The sequence below is a fragment of the Oreochromis niloticus genome, linkage group LG14, assembly GCF_001858045.2.
Source record: "Oreochromis niloticus isolate F11D_XX linkage group LG14, O_niloticus_UMD_NMBU, whole genome shotgun sequence".
Classification (NCBI taxonomy): domain Eukaryota; kingdom Metazoa; phylum Chordata; class Actinopteri; order Cichliformes; family Cichlidae; genus Oreochromis; species Oreochromis niloticus.
In genome coordinates this window covers 27,528,363-27,550,519 of record NC_031979.2, presented here as the reverse complement: position 1 = coordinate 27,550,519, position 22,157 = coordinate 27,528,363, and the positions used below count along the sequence as shown (strand labels likewise).

The following is a 22,157-nucleotide window of genomic DNA, read 5'->3' as shown; positions in this document are numbered from 1 at the left end:
GTGCAAGACATTCTTGTTATTTCTTCAAGTGTTCTTAAGCAATAGCTCTCTAGGCTTTCTAATGTCTGGCTGGTTGGCTGTTTTTTATTTTTTTTAATTAATTAATTTTTTTTCACTCGTTTTCAGTCAAGTGTAGATACCTGACCATTTTCAGATAGAATATTTTTTGTTTGTTAAGTCACTTAACCTTGATTTGTGAATCATTCAAACATAAATGTTCTGTCTACACATAACAGACAGCTTGACAAAGAATCAGTTTTAGTTACCTTTAAGCACTGTTACTAGGTCCCATCTTAAAACATATCATTTGTTCTGATTTCGTTAGTTGAATCTATGAAAACTGCCAAAGATAGCATCACTTAACAGACATAAATAGTATTTTTGCACTAGCTAACACCTGAAAACCTGGCATATCTCAGCATGCTGTGCAGTGTGTCCTTAAAGAATTTGAAGAAATTGGACAAGTGGAGGACAGAAGAAGTGGTAGGCTTTTAAAAAAACAGCTGAGTAACAGTATCTGAAAGTCATGCACAAAGTCATGCAAAAAAAAAAGAAAAGAAAGAAAAACCTGAAAAAAATCCAGCAACGACCTGACACACAATCTGAGACATGCAATCTTGCAATCTCAGTCTTTAGTTGACTCTTCACTGAAGCCTCAATAGAAATGGTCTCAGTGAAAGAGTCACTGTGAAGAAGCTGTTCTTAAGTAAGAGAAACAGCGAGAAAAAACTAAGGTATGCCAAATTACACAAAAACTGGAGTAAAAATCAATGGCAATATAGTGATGAGTCCAATTCTGGAATATCTGATTCAAACCATCATCAATATTTATGAAGGAAATCAAGAGCGAGGTACAACAGTGAGTGTTTACAGCCATCTGTAAAACACAGTGGAGGCTCTGTCATGGTTTGGGGCTGCATTTCAACCAGTGGTGTTGGGGATGATGCGAAGATTGATGAAATTATGAAAAGTCAAATTTTGATCCACGATGCAGTACCATTTGGAAAGCATTTGATTGTCAGTGGCTTTATTTTTCCGCGGGACAATGATGGTAAACGCAGTGCTAATGAAGTAAAAGCCTCTATGGGGAAAAAAACTGAGTGGAGCACTAACAGTCATGGACTGGCCTTCCTAGAGCACTAACCACAATAATATTGAAGCAGTGTGAGACTATCTTGAGAGAGAATGGAGCAAAGGGCAGGCAAGAAGAGCGCTGAATATCCTCGAGAACTGCTCCTAAGGACTACTTAAAGAAATTACAGGAAAGCTTGCTAGAGAGAGTTCAGAGTGTGTTGAAGAGTAAAGGCGGTCATACAAAATATTGACTTTCAATCTCATTAATATTGTAGAAACTCTTCCTGTTGCCTTATATGCTGCATTTTGACACACCACATTAAACAATTAAACATTTTTTAGTGTAAACTTACACAATAATTCATAAATAATTCATAATTTCTCTGAAGGGATTAATAAAGTTCTATTCTATTCTATTCTATTCTATTCTAAAATGTAAGTTATACTGCCCAGTGAATTCTTGTACATTGAAGGAGATGCTTTAAGATTAAACCAGGAGGAGTCAGGAAGGAAATGTGGTTCATTACCAGTACATCATCACAATGCAGCAGAGGTCAGAGGAATCTTTCTTTGAGCTTTATCAAATTGCTGTCCCAAGGAGAAAAATGGTAAATAAACATCATCTGAACTTTGGCACAGGCCTTGTGAACTTCACTTGAGATTCAGCGCATTCAGTGGAGTTGACATTGTGTTTTCTCAGTTTTGACCCACTGTGTTTCAGAGTACTGCTGCTTCAGTGAATTTTAAGAAATCATTTTGCTGTTCTTGGCTGTTTCCAGTGGTTTTATGTGTGGATACTTGAGAGTAAATATTGTGAACAAATGGAAAAAGGCTTAAATTTTTTTTTTTTTTTTTTTTTTTGTCCCTGTTCTTGTATCAGAAGGTCATGAAAAACACTGCCTGGCTGTCTTGCTGAGACACTTGTGGGCCACAACAGTGCTCAAAGGAAAGTCCAATTGGGTCTTTTCACCTGCTGTGACACTTGAAAGGCCAGGCACTCCCACCTGGGGCTTTCACACTTGCTTTTCTCTCCTAATCTTTAGAGGTGTCAACCAACATAAAGAAAAGGAAAAAATACAAACATGTTTGAGTTGTCCGTCCTTGTCTTTCTTTATTTACTGCATTATGTTGACCGACTCTAAAAGCAGAATTTTCACCCTTTTTTTTATTTTATTCACAGGTTCGTCAAGAAAACACAGCGCCACTCATTGGTGCCTGCAGAATATTGCACAAGAATCAGTCGACAGCTCCGATGAGGAGTTCTTTGACGCCAGAGGTTAGTAAGAAATTGCATGTCCTCATCTCCTCGTGCCTTCATCTTGCAGTTTTTGGACTCACCAACATCGTTAGTGAACGAAATAACCTGAACTTATTATCAGCATTTCAAAAAACCTCTCTACTTGTTGTTCTTGCTGCCCTTTCACTGAAGGAGCTGAAGGAAATGTATCCTGTAGGCATTATGATAGATAAATTATTCATTACTGAAAACGTTCCAGGTATGTTTAGGCTTCAAGGAAGCATTAAAAATAGCAATAACACTATTTTAAAACAGCATCTGTGCTGGCAAGGACAAGTAGCAAAAAACCGCAACTCTTGCTGGACAAAATGACACATCCTCATTAGTATTTAGGGAAAAGAGGCCAAAAGGAGCTGGGTGCAGCTGCTAGCAACAAATACAAGATGATTTGTCAGCATAATGTGGGTGCAAGGCAGACAAACAAAGTAAGGAACAAATCTGAAAAACAAACGGAATTATACAAAGAACCATGAATAACAATGAATAACAAATTTCAAATGATTGCAGAGTTGTCTGTTTCCTTTACTCATCAAACAAACACTGCATAGACAGCTTCGATTGGTGGTGCAGGTATTTATCAGTGTCTTGTCTCAATGATGAAAACTTGCTTAAAAAGGCCAATAATCACTAATCTCAACAATTAAGAATCTGGGATATCTTGCCAGATTGAATTCCAAGTACAGAATAATAAATCAAATAATAAAACTAGACAAATGTAACAGGTTGTGACCAGGGTTAATTAGCTCCTTTTATTTCAAAGCAGGAGGTCCGTATTGTGTATTTATGATTGCTGTAGTGACCGGACTCGATATAGATGACAAATGAAGTCTGTCACTCTTAATTGTTGTCCACTTTCCTGCTGAAGATCCTTTTAAATTCATTTAGATGTCAGCTTGACCATAAATAGACACACTTGAGAACATGCCGGACTGCTAGCCTTTTCACGGTCCCAGTGGGAGTTAATCAGGGAATAAGCACAACACTTATCGCTCCAATTATCCACTCCAAGTGCTTATCCCCAAAGAGTCTGATGGTAGAGACACTTATCAATTATGGTTTTAGTAGTGTAACATGTTCTTATTTTACATTAGGTCAGTGAATATCCAGCAGTGTGTTTAGAGTTTCTGGTGTTTAGTGTTCCTTTGTATGAGATGAAAACATGATAAAAATGTGCCTCTGGGGTATCAGATAAAAAGTGCTGCACTCATTTCTATTTTTGCATTTAAGGGAAAATGTAAGTCACATGTACGGTGTGGAGGAACTTTATATAACATTGTCTATTCAGTCTTGTCCTTAACTTTTGCTTTTATCGATGCCATTTTCCATTTCCTTTTCATTCAGTTTTGTTTGATTTTCCTTCCCTCCCCTCTCCCGTGTAGTCTCTTTGCCAAAAAAGGCACGTTCACAACTCATAGTCTCAGAAAACATTAAATATTTATCCTTATCACAGCTGTTGCAGAGCAGAGCTGTGCATTGCACTGCATTTTATGAGACCAGTGGCGAGGAATCACTGGGGGATAAGATAGCACACATGCCTTATATGTGAGCCGATGTACCTCATCACCCTCACACTATCTGCAGCATGGAATTCCACTCTCAGCCAAGAAATATCCCACGTGGCTGTGAAGCGGAGAGAAACGGAGATGTCCCTTATGTCCTTTGATTAAACATTGGTGGTTAATGGGGAAAGACGCTGCAATTATCTTGACAATATTTTCTTTGTGTTCATGTATTTCTTGTTAATTAGTTCAAATGAACATTTTGGCACTGTTGGAAAATGTGCTTATTTGCCTTCTAGCTGTGAAGCTTCATATTTAGAGTATGGACTTGATATTGGAATCAGTATTTACACCTAAAGCCATATTCAAATGGGACTGGGGGACCTCTAGTAATGATTGTGGAGGTCATCTATCATCCTAACCCCGTGAGAACCTGCCATGGCTCTAATTTGTAAAGTAAAAATTCTACAATAGGTTTCCAACCAGACAAGTCCTATGCTGTTGGGAGCGTTTAGGATGGCCAGGAGTATGAGAGGAATAGTGGCCATAATAGACAAAGGATGTTGAAGATGGTGCTGCCAGACAGGAGGCAAAGAGAAAGACTGCAGAGAATATTCAAAAATGATGATCCGCTGAGGCAACGCCTGAAGGGAGCAGCTGAAAAAGAAGACTTCCTGTGTTACCGTTAGTCCCCTGTGATTTCAGCTTTTTTTCAAAGCACACTTTTTCCTGCCTCTTTGCTGCACAATGAATAAGTTGTATGCTGTCAATTAAAAATTAAATGTTATACAGTATATTTTGAGTGCAGTTTCAAGAGGATATATATTGCTACATAACCTGGAGACCAATTTACAGAGAGAGCTCAGTGCATGGTAGCATGCGCTTCAACAGGCTCCACAGTCATTATGTGCAGCCTATTGATGGTTATGCAAATAGCAACCAGAGATGTCAGTTATTACATGTTTGGTAATAACTGACATGTCTCACAGTTAGAGGATAATTTCTAAATGTCATGAGGTCCCCCCCCCCCGGTAATAATCCCATGTCAATATGATTTAGGTTGTTAATTAACCTTTTTCCTAATTTCCTGCCTGTATACCCACCAAAGCTAACTGGCTATAATCTGTAGCTTCAGACATAAACTGCTGTGGAACATCTGTCTCCTCAAAGCAGGCAAGATAGCTGAAACACTGATCAAGGAGGATGTTATTGTTTTCCAGTCATGAATTTTGCATTTTATAGACAATCTGTAATATCAAAGTTTCCATATCCATCTGTTGTGAGGCGAAAAGCGTGTTGCTTCTTTGTAGAGTGGCCCGAATTTGTATTCAAGACGCTTTTCACAAAGCACCATTCAGTTTTGGTCCTGTCTTTTATTTCAGGCCATTTCTTCCATCTCTAGTTGGCTTATTGCTTGTTTGTTTGGTTTGTGGAGAGCAAACATATCACATCTCATTTTGCCATCTCTCACCGAGCACACCATCGGAAGGACTTTGTGGCAGGCCAGTGTTTTTGAAGTATTAGGTTGTGAAAACCCTGGATTATCCTTTCAAGTTGGATGAAAGCATGACTGTTTCATTCTGCAAAGAAGGCTCTTAAGAATGAGCACAAGTGAAAGAGGATATACAGTGAAGCACAGAGAGGGGAGCATATTCTAATTGAGTTTATTTTTTCCTTGTGGTCTCTCTGTGACTTTATAGCCTGAGCTCGGGGGAGAAGTGGAGCTGTGTCCTGCAGCAAAGACAACAGAGCAAGTTATTCTAAACATAAACATGCGCTTAGAATGAAAGATGCCTTCCTTAAAAGGGAAACCAGACCAAGGTCATAAAAGGTTGTTGAAATTATGACCCACTACAGCTGCTTGCTGACTGCAGGCCTCTGAGTGTTGGTTGCGTATAACTCGTCTCTTTTTTTCCTGCAGGCAGAGTGGATATATGGTTTTTTCATGAAAAGTAATTTAAAAGTTAGAAAAGTTGAGAGAGAAACTGAAAGAATTGGATTCCGAATGAAAGCATGATTGAGTGGTTAGTTTGTCATATTATAGGCCCACCACTCAAACCATCACAATAAGCTTGGGGGAGTTTTATTTATGCTGTTATGATGAATGCCTTCATCTACACTGCGTTACCCAGTGGACAGAGGAAAAAAACATGAAAATGTATGAAGACTGTCAGAGCATTTCCCCAGTTTTCTGCTAAAAAGACGAGCCCAGGCTGCCTCTATTATCACGTTGGGTTTGTGTATGTGGGGGGGTATTGTTTTGAACAGTTGTTTAAACCATTTCCTTGATTATGAGCTGTATCTATACAGATGGTTTTGTAAATACAATATATTCTCAGGATCTTCCTGGAAAGGAAATGATGCATCTCTAGGGCTCTTGCCCACACTGCACATGGCATTTTAAGCTGAGTATTCAGAAGTGGGTACACTGTATTCCAGAGCTTTCACTTCATCTGAGCTTTTGAGACCCATCAATATAATTGGTTGGTCACAGCATGCATCTATTACAAGTTGATCAAAGACTGCTTGTAAAGAGTTTATGAAAAAGAAAAGATGAAAATGCATACATAAGTGGAGGACACAAGGGTTTGACATTTGTGAGGTTTTTCCTCTGTCATCCAGCAGATTGGTTTTGCAGCATTAGTTTAGGGCATCACTTTTGTCCTTTTGGGGGTTCACAATAATATGGTGACAGTATACTGTATAGAAAGTATGACTTTATGTATTGGCCACTCAGTTCTAGCAGAATGTAGCAGGTTAAGATTCCTGTAGTGCCCCATTAAATGAGACTTGAGAGGCTGGTTGCAGCATTCCCATTAAATAATGTGCTTGTATTTTCTGTCCTGCCTGATGAATGAAAACAGGATGGTATTCTATCAGTAGTACAAACATTCAGTCAGTGAAGGGGCTAGGCTAACCGTAGCTTAGTTGAACAAATTGACAACTTCCATGTTTCATCTCAAGTGTGAGTGTTTTATAGTTAGTTATCAGAACAAAGCAAATAAGTAAAACTACTCTGATGTTCAAATTCATTCTAAAAGATCTTTAAATATTACAGCTTTCACTAGACTAGAATTCTCTAACCAGATATTAACCAATTATAAATACCAGCCAAATAATTACCATATAATTATCATACAATTTCTAATTAGCATATAATTTCTAATTAACGCAGAATTTCATACATATTACTGAAGCTGGGTCTCATCTGTTACTGCTAGTCACATATGTGCTTTGTACAGCAAAAAAAGACGTGTTTTTAGCCACATTCGTGAATCTGTCCTCACATTCTTTGCCTCGAATCTCATCCTGCTGATGTGCCTCTTTTCACACAATCCTCCTCTTTGTCATTTCTGGGATTTTCATTAATGCATTTGACTGCTGCTCTTTCACAGTTTGGTTTTTTCAGAAACAGATTCTTCCCTAAAAAAACATCGAAGTTTAATATTTGCAAAAAAAAAAAAAAAAAAAAAATTCAAATAAACCCTAAGGCCTATTTGTGATTCATTGTTTAGTTTAATGAAAATTACTATAACTGCGGCATTAGAATACAAATCTGAGCAAGCACTAGACTCCAGATTATTATTCTTGATAGTTTTTTGCAAGAAAAACAAAAAAACAACTAATGAAATCATTGAATAAGACAAATGACAGTGTAAATCGTATTGTTAAATGGGGAAGCAGACATGAAATTCATCAACGTCTGTGATGAGAACTGAGGCTGTGAGCTTCATTTTTTTGTTAGTGATGTTGTTGCGTGTCAGCCAGTGTTTGTGTGACATGGTGTAGAGGCAACACAGCTGTTTGCTGGATGTTTGATGTTGTCATCTCCATTGATTAACTCCCCTGACTCCTTTGTGCACAGCTGCCCCTTAGCAAAGCCCCCACGCACCCCAACACGCAAACACAAAATCAGTTTGTCACATCGTCAGAGGCTTCTGGAGCTGGCCTACAGTGATGATAAAAACAGAAGCGAAACGCACACTGGGGGTCACAGAGTTTCCCAGGCTGACGTGCAGACACCCACAAAGATCCAGTGAAGATGCTGAGCAGATTCATGAACGTCCACCTCATGCTCTGGAGTCTGCTTCACCGATGGGCATAAAATATTAATTTTCCACCAGAGGCAGGTAAACCTCAAGTTTACCTCCAATTCAAATCCAGAAAGCTCTCCAGTGAAAGGAGATTACAAGACATTCGAAGCTTATCCTCAGAGAAGACAAGCAAAATCCAAACCACTCTGCTTAGGAGGAGTTTTAACGATTCATTTCAAGAGGATACTTTCAAATTGTTAAATTATTTGAAGCTCTGCCTGCAGTGAAGAAACCACATGCAGAAACATGATGGGACATCATTAGTTTGAGCAAGCCAATAGAATAAAGGCTTTTTCTTTGAGTTATTACTCTTAGAAAAAGATTGCGTTGCTGAATAAGTTGTGCTAACCTAAACATTGCACTTCTAATTAAAATTGCTTAGTAAGACTAAACATAGTCCAGTTTTATTCGATAACTGGCCTGTTTTGGGTTGAGGGTAACAGTTTAAGAGACAATACTGCGATTCTTCTTGGCTCTTTTGTTTCCAAATGAAAATGCAGTGCAGAGAAGCTGCAGTTAATGGCATTTCTCATCACCAATCCCCAACAATAAAATACATTTGGGGTGTTAAATGGAATGAAACATGATCATGGTTTCCTGCATCACAGAGTGGTTTGTGCTGTGTCATGTCGTAGACGTAAATGTAGAAATGCAGTCTGTTTCTCTGCAACGTGAAGTGTTGCTTTTGTATTATCAACAACAGCAGTGTGTGTAAATGTATGAGAATTGCTTTCATTTCCTCTTTTTACACCATCTGTAGTAGCAAAATTGAAAAATTTTGTCTCTCTCAATCCTACACCTCCACTTCAGCCTCTCACCCCTTCAGCACCATTTCATTAGAGTTTTTAAAACGAATGCAAGCAGACAAAAACAATGAAAACAGTTAATAAGTAAAAGCAAAATTTCTATTGCGGTTAATGACCTGAAGTGTCAGCTATGGTACCATTAAATTCCTGATGAGCTGTAACAGAGCCAGTTCTTTAGGTCAAAACTGTTTGATTTCCTCCTCCTAGTCCTCTTCGCTGTGAGACATGCCGAACTGTTTTGATTTTAGATGATATCATATTTACATGGTAGCCTTTTGCTTGTTAGAACGCACAATACAGACCTTGGAATATAAAAACCTCTCGACTTTTTTTAAGGCTCTTGGATTCAAAAGCAATTGAGTTGTATACACAATGAGGAGAAGTCAATTTTTTTAGTTTTTTTAGTTTTCCTTTTTTACATCAGGACTGTTTTTGCCTTCTGGCTGCTTAGGCGAATGCCAACTCGATTGTTTATTGATGTGAGCTGTTAACAAATTTGCTGTGTGTTAATCCTGATTTGTTATTTGACGACATGAATTTAAATAGCAATAGGACTGAGCGTGACAGGATATTAAAACATATGACTGTTTTGGTTGTTAATTGGGTTTTAATGCAAGTCAGACTTGCATTACTATGTTGTTGTGTACTCCCTGAACTATATACAATCTAATTTGATTGTGAGTGGATATGCTTCAAACCAGGGCCAAACCATTTGTAGTGACATTTAATGACATCCTGTCAAAGTCTGGCTGAAGCAGACTGTTTGGAGTGAGGAGGACCCAAATGCAGACATGCAAAAACAAAACTTGATTCTAACAGAAAATGCATAGTTTATTATGGCTGATTGAGCAGTCCAAAAATAAAAGGGCGAAAATAATTCGAAGCAAAAACAATAACCTAAACTGGGGAAAACTAGAAAGAAAACATGAAACATCTTAACCATGAAAAAACCTGGCGAGGAGAAAATAAACATGAAAAAACCTTAAATGTGACAACTTGGCATGAATACATGAAGACCTGGAAACATGGCATGACATGGCAGGATAGCAGACGATTGGACGAGGAATGAATGAAAACACACAGACTAAATGCACACAGGAAGTTATCAGGGCAAGTGGAAACACATGGGGAAACAGCTGATTAGAATGGACATAATGCCGCCACAGGGGAAGTGAAACTACACACGATAAACATGGGACACCAGACCTTTTCAAAATAAAACAGAAAACATAATAGAAGACAGACACGACACGAGCTTGACAACATAGGACACGAAGACATGAAACATGACAGGTTAAAACAAGCAGACTCAACATGATGAACCGACAAGGGAGACTTAAACACAGGGGGTGATGACACAAAGGGAGTCTAATAAACAAAGAACTATAACTGAGCAACCAAGGAGTTTAAGATGACCAAATGAATTGAAACATAAACCATAAACATCAGAATGCATTAAAACTCAAAGTGCTGGGTCAAACAACCCAGGATCGTGACACATCCTCTATTAATAAAGATAATAGTGTAGTAATCGAGTAGTCATCTTTAGTTTGGTTTAGGGCCCTCCGGGGCTTTTGTGATGATTACTTCTCCAAAGAAAAAGACAAAGTTATGTTAAAAAAGTGTAAGTTTTGGACATTTGCTACTTATATGCAGAAACCAACACAGTATGCCAATCCTCTTATACTGCCTCCAGCTGAAACACACACACACACACACACACACACACACACACACACACACACACACACACACACACACACACACACACACACCTGCAAAAAACACCAAAAAGCCACCAAAAAAAACAAAAAACCCCAGATAATGTTGTGTGTTTTTAATCTGCATGGATCAATAATCATGCAGTTTGTGGTGTGAAGAAGAAGAACAGATTCATCATCAAAGTAATGGTGAGTGCTTATATTGATCAGGCAGCTTCAGGGTCACTGCAGTCAGCATTTTGGGGCAGCAGTGACAAGGCTGCTAAATTCTGAAAAGGTTATATCACATAATTAATCAAAATTGATTTCTAATGTCAGATTAAATGTCCACTGCTGACGACCCCAGTTGCTATGGTGAAGGGCTGAATGGTGATATCGCTGTATGGGAGACATGTTTTCATGTATTGTCAAGCTCTACACTTCGCTAGTTGTGAACAAGCTGAGTAGCTCATTAGTGTAGCTTATTGTACAACTGCAGTCAGGTCCATTGATATTGGACAATGAAATTTGGACATTTCCTTGTGTAATTTTGCCTCTGTACATCACCACAAGGGATTTTAAACCCAGCAATCAAGATGTGATTGAAGTGCAGACCTTAAGCTGTAATTCAAGGGTTTTAACAAAAGTATTGGAGGAATTACAGCTATTTTTGTAGAATAGCTCCACACGTTCAGAGGGACTTGAAGAACAATTCAAGAACATCCAGTTTCTTTGCTTTCAGAAACTCTGAAGCTGCTTTTGCCGCATGCTTGGGTCATTATGCATTTGCAGGGCTGCACATAAGTGGTCTGCAGGTGCGCGTTCGCTATCAAAATAAAAGACGCGCACCAGATAAGAAGTTGCAACGCGCATTTGCGTACATAAGATTTTCTGGAGGAGGACAGACATTTGTTTAGAACTCTTAAAGATGTCAAAGAAGCAAGCTCCTTTAAGCAATTACTTTGGTGTTCCTCCGCCTCCAAAGAAATGTCAGGAGTCCGGACCGCAAAAGAAGTGCGTATTCTTGGAAAAGTGGTTGCAGGAGGTGAGCTGGCTTCAAACAAATGATGAACGCATGGAGATTTGGTGCAGAGTATGCCGTGAAAATCCCACTCTAGCGGACAAAAACAGTGCCTTTTATATGTACGCAAACGCGCGTTGCAACATCTTATCTGGTGCGCGTCTTTTATTTTGACAGCGAATGGGCACCTGCGGACCACTTATGTGGTGCTTTTTATTTAGTTGTATTTCCTCCTTGTCTCATTACCTAAATTCTGTTCACCTGTGCATCACATCCATCAGCTGTCCTCACTTTTCCTTATTGTCCTCTTGTGTCATGTCTGTTTTGGCTCCATGTGTCTTCCCTGTCATGTTACTGTACATTCCTGTATGGGCTTTGTTATTTGGAATTTGGACTTTTCTACCTGTTTGAATAAAAGTGCATTTGTTGTTTATTGTGTTGTCTGTCTGCATTTGGGTCCCTTTCCTACAAACTGATGACAAAATGTCCATCTGCTCTGTATTTTTACAGACTCTGGTTGTCACACTGACAGAGCAGATAATTCACACATTAAAAGACTTGATTTAAATATTTCTAATATGTCTTCAACAACAAAAAGTCAGATGGCTGATATAACTTTGGCTACGTTCACACTGCAGGTGAAAGCGCATCAAATCCGATTTTTTTTGACCCTATGTGACCCATATCCGATAATGGTATGGCAGTGTGAACGGCACAAATCCGATATTTTCAAATCCGATCTGGGTCACTTTCGTATGTGGTACTGAATCCGATACATATCCGATGTTTTAGAAAGCGACTGCTGTTTGAACAGTCATGTCGCATTAAATCCGTCTTTTACGTCACTGACACAAGACAGACGCCAATTATCAGCGCCGGAGAAGCGTCCGAGAAGACATCGCGAACGCTTCCTGGCCATCCAGTGTAGATGTCAGTGAAACTGTTGGGAAGACAACGTGAACATTTTATTTTACTGTATAATCTGCAGATTCTGACAGAAATCTGCAACTATCCTTTGAAGCACCGCTCCTCTAAAACAGCAATAAGGATAATTATTAGGTTATTTACATTATTATGTAAATAACAAAATAACTTAAAGCAAAAATTGGGAAACGTAAAGTCCGAAGTCTTTATATTAAGGGCCATTAGTCAAACAATATTGTTTGCTCTGGGTCTAAACAGAGCGCGTTGTGTGTGACATCTTCTTTTGCGCATGCGGGCCACTTTGAGCTTTCACACTAGAGCGCGTTTGCTGTCGCATTTTATTTGTAGTGTGAACAAGCAGACAAAAAAATCAAATTTGATCAAAAAATCGGAATTGAGCATTAAGACCTGCAGTGTGAACGTAGCCTTTGAAGTACACGATGAAAATCTAAAACCTGCCTCTTCAAGCATAAACTTGTGTCTATACATCCTTTATACATTTTTTGGCTTTTGTATAACTGATCACATATTTATTGTCTGTATGTGAGCTGCACGTGATACTTCAATGCCATCCATCTTCAGCAGCCTACTTACCCGACTCATCCTTTTTATGCCATTTTGTTGGATAATCCCCGAAGCAATCTCATTTTCGTAGTGCGTCATCGGAAGTTGAATGGACCTAAAATAAAGCCCGAAGTAGTATTTTGGTATTCCCTTCCTGCAACCAACTCATTCTGATGAGATGAAGAAATTGAGAATTGTTAAAACACCGGAGTGGTCAGGGTCAATCGAGGCAGCTTTCACTCTGACAACAACTGACTGCGAGCTGACAGGTTGAGAGATGTTTTTAAATCTCTTTTTTTCCCTCCCTCAGGGCTGTCAGCTGCAGTCAAATCTCACACTTCCATTCCTCTTTATGCCTGTTCTTCAAATCCGATTTAGCTGTTCCTTCGTATACTCCAGAAGCCGGAGATGCGGTGGACATAAATGGCTTTACTACCCTCTTGCTTATCTGCACATTTCATTGTGCTCCACCTGATTTCCTGAGCCGGTGTTACTATTTTACTCATTTGCAGATGAAATTGTGTGCAGCTTATTTCTGTGCCACGCTGATTTTAGCGTAAGTGGAGGTTTTTTTGTTCATTGTGAATACATTTTGCTTCTCAGAGGAGCCTCTTGGATGAGTATTGCTGCTCTGCTCCCCTTTCCACAGATATTCGGTAACCTGTGTTTTCAGGGTTTTGTGTAAAACCCACTTTACATTCTCCCCCTGTCCAAAACTGGCCTCTTACATCCTGAAATGCTTTGCTTGGATCAAATATGCGTCTCCTCCTTAGTGCTTTCCCTTTTCTTAGTGCTTGTCTGTGTGTTTGAAACTGTGAGTGTGTTTATGTGTCTGTGTGTGTGTGTGTATCTGCATCATTATATTCATCCCAGTACTATGTAACTGAAGTGGAAAGAGAGTGCACAGAGGGTGAAAGAGTCAGAGCAGATAGCGAAAGACAAACTGTGACCAGCACTCTGGCTGCTGTGTGATCCAGATAGACGGGGCTTGTAGCTCTACGTCAGAGTCTCTCAGAGCTGCCAGCCAAGAAGATGTTAGGGAGAAAAGTCTGTCAGGTAGAGGTGTTTCTTCATGCATGACATCTCAAACGGTCCTGGATGACAAGCTGTGATGAGTAGAGCCTGTCATTTACTATGACAGTGTGGTGAGTTATGTTTTAAAGAAAGCATACCTAATATAAAACCGATATAATATAACCTTTAAGACATTGCTAACTAGGCAAGAAGCATGTTTCTCCTAGAATGCCATTAATAGGCTCTGTTACGCAGGTTACAAGCATCGTAGGTGAAACAGGAAGCTGGATCTGGTAGAATTGTTTTACCATCGCATGCAGTTTCTTTTTAAATAAATATTTGAGCTCAGGTTAGTGGGCCCAAGAGCCCAACGCAAGAATCGGGTCTTAAAGGCAAAAATTGAGATTTACTTTCAATTGGCAGGTTTAAGGTTACAAATGACTCCACAGTGTGCTGGCAGAGGTAGCCTCCAGCATATACAAGCCAGGTCCACAAAAACAGGAAAGTTGGCTCCCCGCACACCAAAAATAAAACAATCTTGTGACTCATTTTGACTTAACAAATGTTATTGGATCTCATGGATCAAATTTATTTTGCATGAAAAAACAGCATTTGAAAAATATATTGGATTTTACAGATGCTTATTTTCCAGTTATTGTGTTGATAGTACACATTCCAGTAACAATTTTGTGCTTGGTCCTCCATTCAATAAACAATATCTTATTTTTAAACATGTAATTGCCAAGTTCTCAATAATAAGACAACCTTTTCAAAGCTTAACACCAGAAAATATTGTCTTGGGTTTGGTCCAGTGGTGTATTTATTATTTATCTAAAGCAGTTTCCCTGCCATAGAAACTGTTATGTCCCTAAGTAAAGAATTAGATTCTAAATTTAGATTTAAAAATGTTCACACTTTCAGCTGCTCTACAGTTTTTTACTGACTTTTCCAGGTGTTTAGATCATCTAACAGCTACCTGAAAGCTACTCAATTTGCCCAAACATCATTCAAACCCAATTTAAGACAACACAATAGCAAGTCAATGTGAAAGATATGTGCTTATCAGACATGTGCGCAGTGCCAAATGTCTTTAGACATTAATAAACAATGTCTGTGATTCACTTATGTGGCGATGAAGGGCATGAATAGCTATTTATGCTTTCCTTTTTGTTATTTGCCAAGTTGTTGGCTGACACACACACTAACGTGTGTTTGCAGTTGGCATGAACATACACTGTTTGGCAAACCAAAATAAAAATGTAAGAGTGTCGACCATTTGCTACAGGTGTAAGGTGGTAGAAGAAGTGCTAAAAGTTTAACATGAGAACATGTGAGATGCCAGGAAGCAACAGAGAAGAAGTCTAATCTGGCAAAATGAGTTGAGCCTTTAATGTTGTTTCACTTTGATCAGTTTAAGCTTCAATAACTTGGCATATTATTGATATGCAGAAAGAAGAACAGGCCTTTGTTTTTGCTGCACTGTCCTTACTTCATTTTGTGCGTGTGTGTGTGTGTGTGTGTGTGTGTGTGTGTGTGTGTGTGTGTGTGTGTGTGTGTGTGTGTGTGTGTGTGTGTGTGTGTGTGTGTGTGTGTGACCCAGCAGATGTTATGGAAGGGAAGAGCGCCATTCTGCTGGGGATGAGTCAGTGGAACTCAAATGACCTGGTGGAACAGATCGAAACGCTGGGACACATGGAGGACCAGTCGCACGGTATTTTCTGCACACACACACACACACACACACACACACGTACACACACACACACACACACACACACACACACACACACACACATCAGCACAGTGATAAGTGTGTTTTACACTGCTCACACATCCACAGTGAAGGTCCAAATTGCCTGGAATGATAGTGAAAATTTCCCACTGAATGATGATAATAGTGGCCAGATCGTAAATGGACTGTAGCTTGTATTTAAAGCTACATTAAGTCATTTTTGACCACTAAGGGCCAAAAGAAGTGAAAGAACTGCCCTGATTTCATCTTATTAAGTCATGATGAGTACAGGGTAATATTTTCTAACTTTGAACTGCAGACCCAAAATAGCCCTCAGTGTGTGTTTGCTACCAGGGGGCACGAAGGCCTTTTACAGAGTAAGATATCTTCTTTGAGGCAGTTTTATAACTCTTACAGGTCATCAGATTTCTTGCAATTTATAGTTTTTTGCAGAATAAAATGGGAAATAATTATAATGATGCCAGGTGTCGACCCTTCCATGTATTTGATTGGCCAGCATTAGTGTCCACTTGACACTAATAGATACTATGATAGAATAAATGGTCAACACGTATTGGCCTTTGAAGGTTTTGTTCCAAACAATAAATCCTTAGGAAAATATCCATATTTTAAGCAGCTTGACCTTCGTCACCGGGACTCGTGTGCTCTTGGAGTGTCAGACAGGTAGTGCAAACTTTGTTTAACCAGGCTCTTTTGCAGGAAACATCATAAGCATCATTTTAGAGACGTAGAAATCCAATTTCCCTGTGCTGATTCTAGTCACTTTAGTCAAAGCTCAAAGGCTGGCAGTCACTGTATCCAGTCACATAACCAAATATCAAATCAGTTAAATCACTGAATCAGATTTATTCAGTTCATTTGTGTCTTTACTTTTGTTCAGGGCAACGTCTCACATTTGGTCCACTAAAAACTTGCATAGAAATGCATTGCAAATAAAGTTATGAGATTAACACCATTATATTTACAGAGTTTCACGATGATGCTTGTTTCTGTAGTTTTCATGATTTCTTAATGTGGTTTTAACGAGAAAGTAGAATATTATGAATTACAGATCAGTCGAAAACAGTGGAAGTGGTACTCACAGTTTTTAGTAACAAACAAGAGCTGCTGGTGTTTTGGACAATGGCTATTCGGATTCAATACAGCCAGTTGACATCAAAGATCTGGTGACAAAAGGCAATTTTACACATGAACTTTGGACAATTTCAGGAGAATCAGGCTGGGATGTTTTCCGGAGTTTCCACAACAGAAAATTGACCATTTTAGATGCATTTGCTCTCTGAGAAAGGAGGTGAGAGAGAGAGACCTGAATGTGCACCAGGCAGCAAATATAAGACTTACTCACTAGCAGTGAATGCATCAGGTTAATCTGACATCACACGGACCTGGCAGGTAAAACATTGGCTAATGTCCGATCTGGGCACATCTGTCAGGTAAGTCATAGAGAAGTTCAGGGATGCAGAGAATGTGTGAAAATAACTTAAGCTTTGTTTGTCCTCCACTGTAACTCAAAATTATAACAACAATAAAGAAACACAGGTTTAAAGCTGGACAGACCTCCAGAGTTCACATCACTGTATTATTCAATCAATCTGGGAAAACATCAGCTATTGTCTGGTATCTTAAGCTGCTAAGGACAGCAAACAACGTTTAGAGGGCTTTGATGAAGCCAGCGGATGTTTAGACAATGGATAATGTTGATGTCCAGGTCAACACTTGTGCTCCACATGCCGGTCAGTATTTCCCGTTTGAGTATACATGTGGTTTTAATTAAAACAGCTAATAAAAAGCAAACTGTCTGACAAGACAATAGACAGTAGTAGAGATTGTATTTTGACCAGTGCGTTCTTCTTCTGCTCTCTACATGGACTGCATTAGAATGCACAGACAGAATTGCTCAGTACTGTAGCTACAAAATGTCTACAAACAGAAACCAGAGAGCTGTGGGAGCAAATGTAGTATGTGTTGTCCATTGCCTACACAGTCTACATGGTTTTATGCAGAAATATGTTTACAGAGATTATGTTATTACCAGTGACCGCTTCACATTACACTGAGTTCTTTGATACCAGCCTAATATCGGAAAGGGTGATTAACTTAGGTTAAAGCTTCTACATCAAAACCACTTGAGAAAACAACCTCCTACACAGTCCAAGGCATAATTTAAAGTGGAAGAGACCGGGTGAGGCTACCTTACATGTGGTGAATATTTTGTAATTGATCAGTTAGATAACAAGAATATTTTGAAAGCAGCTAATAAACATGAGGCTGGCAGAGATATGTACTTTGATGCCTGTGGGAAAAAAAATCACTGAGCATGAAACGTGCATATCTGCGTTCATTCTTTGTGCTCCGCAGTTTGTTTGTATGCATGCAAAGCATCTGATAAAACACAATTCTTTACAAGCAGCAACGTTCTAATATTTTTTTCAGTTCTATTCAAGACTGTCGCTAAATTTTAAACAAGACCATGGATGGCTTGAGCTCATATATGTCGGATTCTTTGTACTTTCTTCTTATCCGGCGCATCCTCACAGGAAATAAGAGTTAATGAGGCAGAAAAAAGTACATACAGGAACATTTTTATTACATTTCAATGAACAGAACTTCCTTTGATTTGAAAGATTTACCATTTTCTTTCTTTTCTGCTTAGTTTTACGTCTACCCTTCCCTTGTGCTTTCACTTCAAGGTCCTCAGGATTAACACAGGAACTGCTGTACTTTATTTTTGGATCAAAAGACTTTTTCTTGAATTTTTCTTAGCGAATGAGCTTTTTTTTTTTTTTTTTCATAATCGAGAAAATCAATGAATGTCTACATCTACATTCTTTGTGTTTTCAGAAAATAAAAAGATGCTCTCCCAGTACGCAGCAGCATAAATATTTATGAAACAAAGAGTACTGACAGGAGGAAGATGATTTTTCAACTGTTTTCATATTCAGACCTCAGTGCAGACTTCAGATCGAGTGGTTCGTCTAAAAAAATTCTCCCTGTGAGAAATGTATTTGATTACGTTCTTTTGTGAAACTCTACTGCGTGATTATCTAACCACTGTAATGAATTACATATTGCCCAGAGATTTAACGCTACAGTATTTTTCAGACAAAAAGACAAGTTCAGTGTGTGCCTTCAAAGATCATAAATCAGTTCAGGGATTTATCCACATCAGTGGTTTTTAATAGAACGGAAGGGAATGAATTGAGATGAAATTCAGAGGCCTTCAGGTGTAAATTGATGTCAATGTTTTTTAACCTTTTAAAAAACAAAAAACAAAACTATAATATGGTTATATATTTGAAGGTTAAGTGCAGGAATTTACTTATTAACATGTAATAAAAATAAATTAAGATCCATAGAAAATGTTCATCTGGTTAGCTGTGGGCAAAACACAGTGTAGATATTTACAATACACAATACGATTAAATTTTCTATGCAGATAGCACACGCTTATAGCATGGCACTCTTTTTTCTTGGTCTTGTTTACTCAGAAATGGACTGGCCCTCTTTGCAAAGGTCATTTCTGAGGTTTGACAAACTGGAGTGGATGCTTTTAATCAGTGCAGTTCAGTGGGGGTGCAGCCTGGTCCTGCAGAGATGAAAGAAGCTGCTCCTGCAGGAAAGCTGTACCCAAGTCATGTGGTGGTAACTGGAGAATTATATATAAAATGATGTCTTCTTTACACCCCCTCACAGATCAACAGACCTCTTACTAAACTAGTCATGACACGTGAAGAGCTCATTGTTGCAGTACTATTTGGAGTGTCACGGTAATGTTAGCAGTCTGTTTTCGTCAAAGTAAATGATTTAAGATCTGTCTTATTTGTTAAAGGTTTATATCATTTATTTTCCTGTGCCACTGCCATCCATCATTCTCTTTGACTCCTGGCTAAATACGGATCACTGAACCGAGCTGTTGTTCTTTGTGAGAGATTCCTGTAGAATCTATGAAGATGGGAACTTTAGTGTACTTTAATTAAATTTCCACACATGACTATATACACTCACTGGCCACTTTATGTACCCCTTTCGGTAGCTTGTTGGATAACCGTTTGCCTATTGGGTCGAGATCTGTTGACTGTGGAAGCCATTTGAGTACAATGAACTCATTGTCATGTTCAAGAAACCAGTTTGAGGTGATTAGAGCTTTGTGACATGTCTTATCATGCTGGAAGCAGCCATCAGAAGATGGACGTGTCAACAACACCACTCATGTTGGCTGTTGCATTTAAACAATGCTGAATTTGTATTACGGAGCCAAAATTATGTGAAGGAAATGTCCGTCACTCCATTACACCCCCACCGCGAGCAGCCTAAACCACTGATACAAAGCAGGATGGATCCACGTGGATCCAAGTTGTGTTCTTCAAGGCTCATCATCCCAGGTACCTGGTGTGGTCTTCTGTTGCTCTAGACCACCTTCTTCACAGTTTGAATGTTGTGCTTTCAGAGACGCTCGTCTGCATACATTTAAATCATGTTGCCTTCTTATCAGCTGAAAACAGTCTGGTGATTCTGCTCTGATCTCATGCATCAACAAAGCATTTTCACTCAGAAAATTGCTGCTCACTGGATGGTTTTTTTTGTTTTCCTTTTTTTGGACCATTCTTCCTAAACCCTAGAGATGGCTGTGCATGAAAATCCCAGTAGATCAGCAGATCGGATCCTCAAATACTGAGATCAGCAGGTCTGGCACCAGCAGCCACGTTCAAGTCACATGAATCGCCTTTCTTCCCCATTCTGATGCTGAGTTTGAACTTCAGCAGGTCATCTATTCCGAGTCTACATTCCTAAATGCATTGAGTTTCTGCTGTGTGATTTTGCTGATTAGATATTTGATTTAATGAGCAGCTGAACATGTGATTCTAATAAAGTGGCCAGTGAATAGAGGAAAATATCTTAAACTATAATAAAAGAGAAAGTCAGCTTGTCAGTTTCCTTTTTTAGGCATTAAGCACCTAGGGATAGTTGCAAGTCAAAAGTCAAAACTCCCTTTTAACATGAAGAGCTTGGAGTGCGGTCACCACGGTTCTGGTGACGAGAAAGAAAGGGGAGACAACACTTGAGCCAGAGATACCTGCAGAAAGATCTAAAGAGAGCACGGACAAAGAGGAGGAAGTATAAAATATGGAAATGACATGCAGTTGTGGCATATAAATGCATGGGGAGTGAAAGAGGAAATTAGAAGAGAGGAGCTCAGTGCATCCTGGGCAATTCTCCAACAGCCTGAGTCTAATTAAAGGATTGTTCAGGGTCACATGAGCTAAAGTTAAAAGCAAAAAGGAAAGTTTAGAGCCCAGTAATAAAAGGAGAGAGGGTGTCTGTTTCCTGAGCCCAAACTCACGAGGAGCGCGTCCTGATCGCTGAAGGCTCTGCCTCCCATTTTACTTTTGGAAACTCACAAATCAGCCAGACTCTGAGGACAAAGTGCTGTATTGTGATAATATGGTACCATGAGGTCTTTAAGATATGATGGGACTGATCATTTAAAACTTTATGTTAGAGGAGGGATTTTAAATTAAATTCTGGATATAACAGAGATCCAATGAAGAGACGGTAATATGAGAGAACTATGACCTCTGCGGCATTTTGCACAAGCTGAAAGCTTTTCAGGGAGCAATCAGAACATGCTGTAAGGATTTTCTTAACTGTGACAATATTGCATTGTTGAAAGAAGGCAAGCCTGGAGATATAGTTGTGGTCAGAAGATTACATACACTAATTGTGGGCATGAATGTCATGGTAATTTTGGACTTTTAAGGATTTTATTTAACTGCTGTGTTTCAATTGTAGAATGATTATACAGCATACATCTAATGACTTTAAAAAACAAGCATTATTTTGGAAATAATTAAAAGTTTAATTTCTGGTACATATATCACAATATCATAAGTGTGATTATATCTGAGTGAATTTATTTGCATTTGTAGAGAAGTCTATAATTTTAAACATCTGCACATGATCACTGACACAGATTACTTTATGAGTAATCGGATAAAATGTCTCAGAGAGGAACTTGAAGTAAAGGGAAGGGGGATGACATACAACATCAAATAGAAGTATAACTTTGTGTTTTCCAATATTGCTGTTAGTCATGGAGGGAATTGGTTTTAACCAAGTTTAATCCTGGGTTGGTTAATGATGTTCTGAGCTTGAGAATCTTGATTTTAACCCTTTTATCGGATTTGAACAGCTTGACACTGAGACATGATGACGTTTGTATGACTGTTTGTGAACAGCTAAAATTGCATATTTGCACACCCCACAGGAACATATCTGGTTATCTAGCTGTAGAACTGGAAGGAGACTAGAGAGAGTTGTTGATTGGGCACGACAGGAGGATTATGTAGTGATCGCTTCCAGCTGCCATTGCTGTCAGCTGATGTAAGTCTTTCAGATCTTAGCTCATAGAAG

The 22,157-nt window shown here is 38.9% G+C and overlaps 1 protein-coding gene across 5 annotated transcripts in view; it reads left to right on the top strand.

Moving 5' to 3' along the window:
* Positions 1–22,157, top strand: part of pitpnm3 (PITPNM family member 3) — a 97,990-nt gene that overhangs the window by 20,923 nt on the left and 54,910 nt on the right. For 4 of the 5 annotated variants that reach the window (XM_025898180.1, XM_025898178.1, XM_005474744.4 and 1 more), the window contains 2 exons: positions 2,255–2,350; positions 15,594–15,704. In XM_025898180.1, coding sequence (XP_025753965.1) covers positions 2,255–2,350; positions 15,594–15,704 — 207 coding nt within the window. The remainder of the gene's footprint in view (positions 1–2,254; positions 2,351–15,593; positions 15,705–22,157) is intronic. The other variant, XM_025898179.1, reaches the window with a different exon arrangement.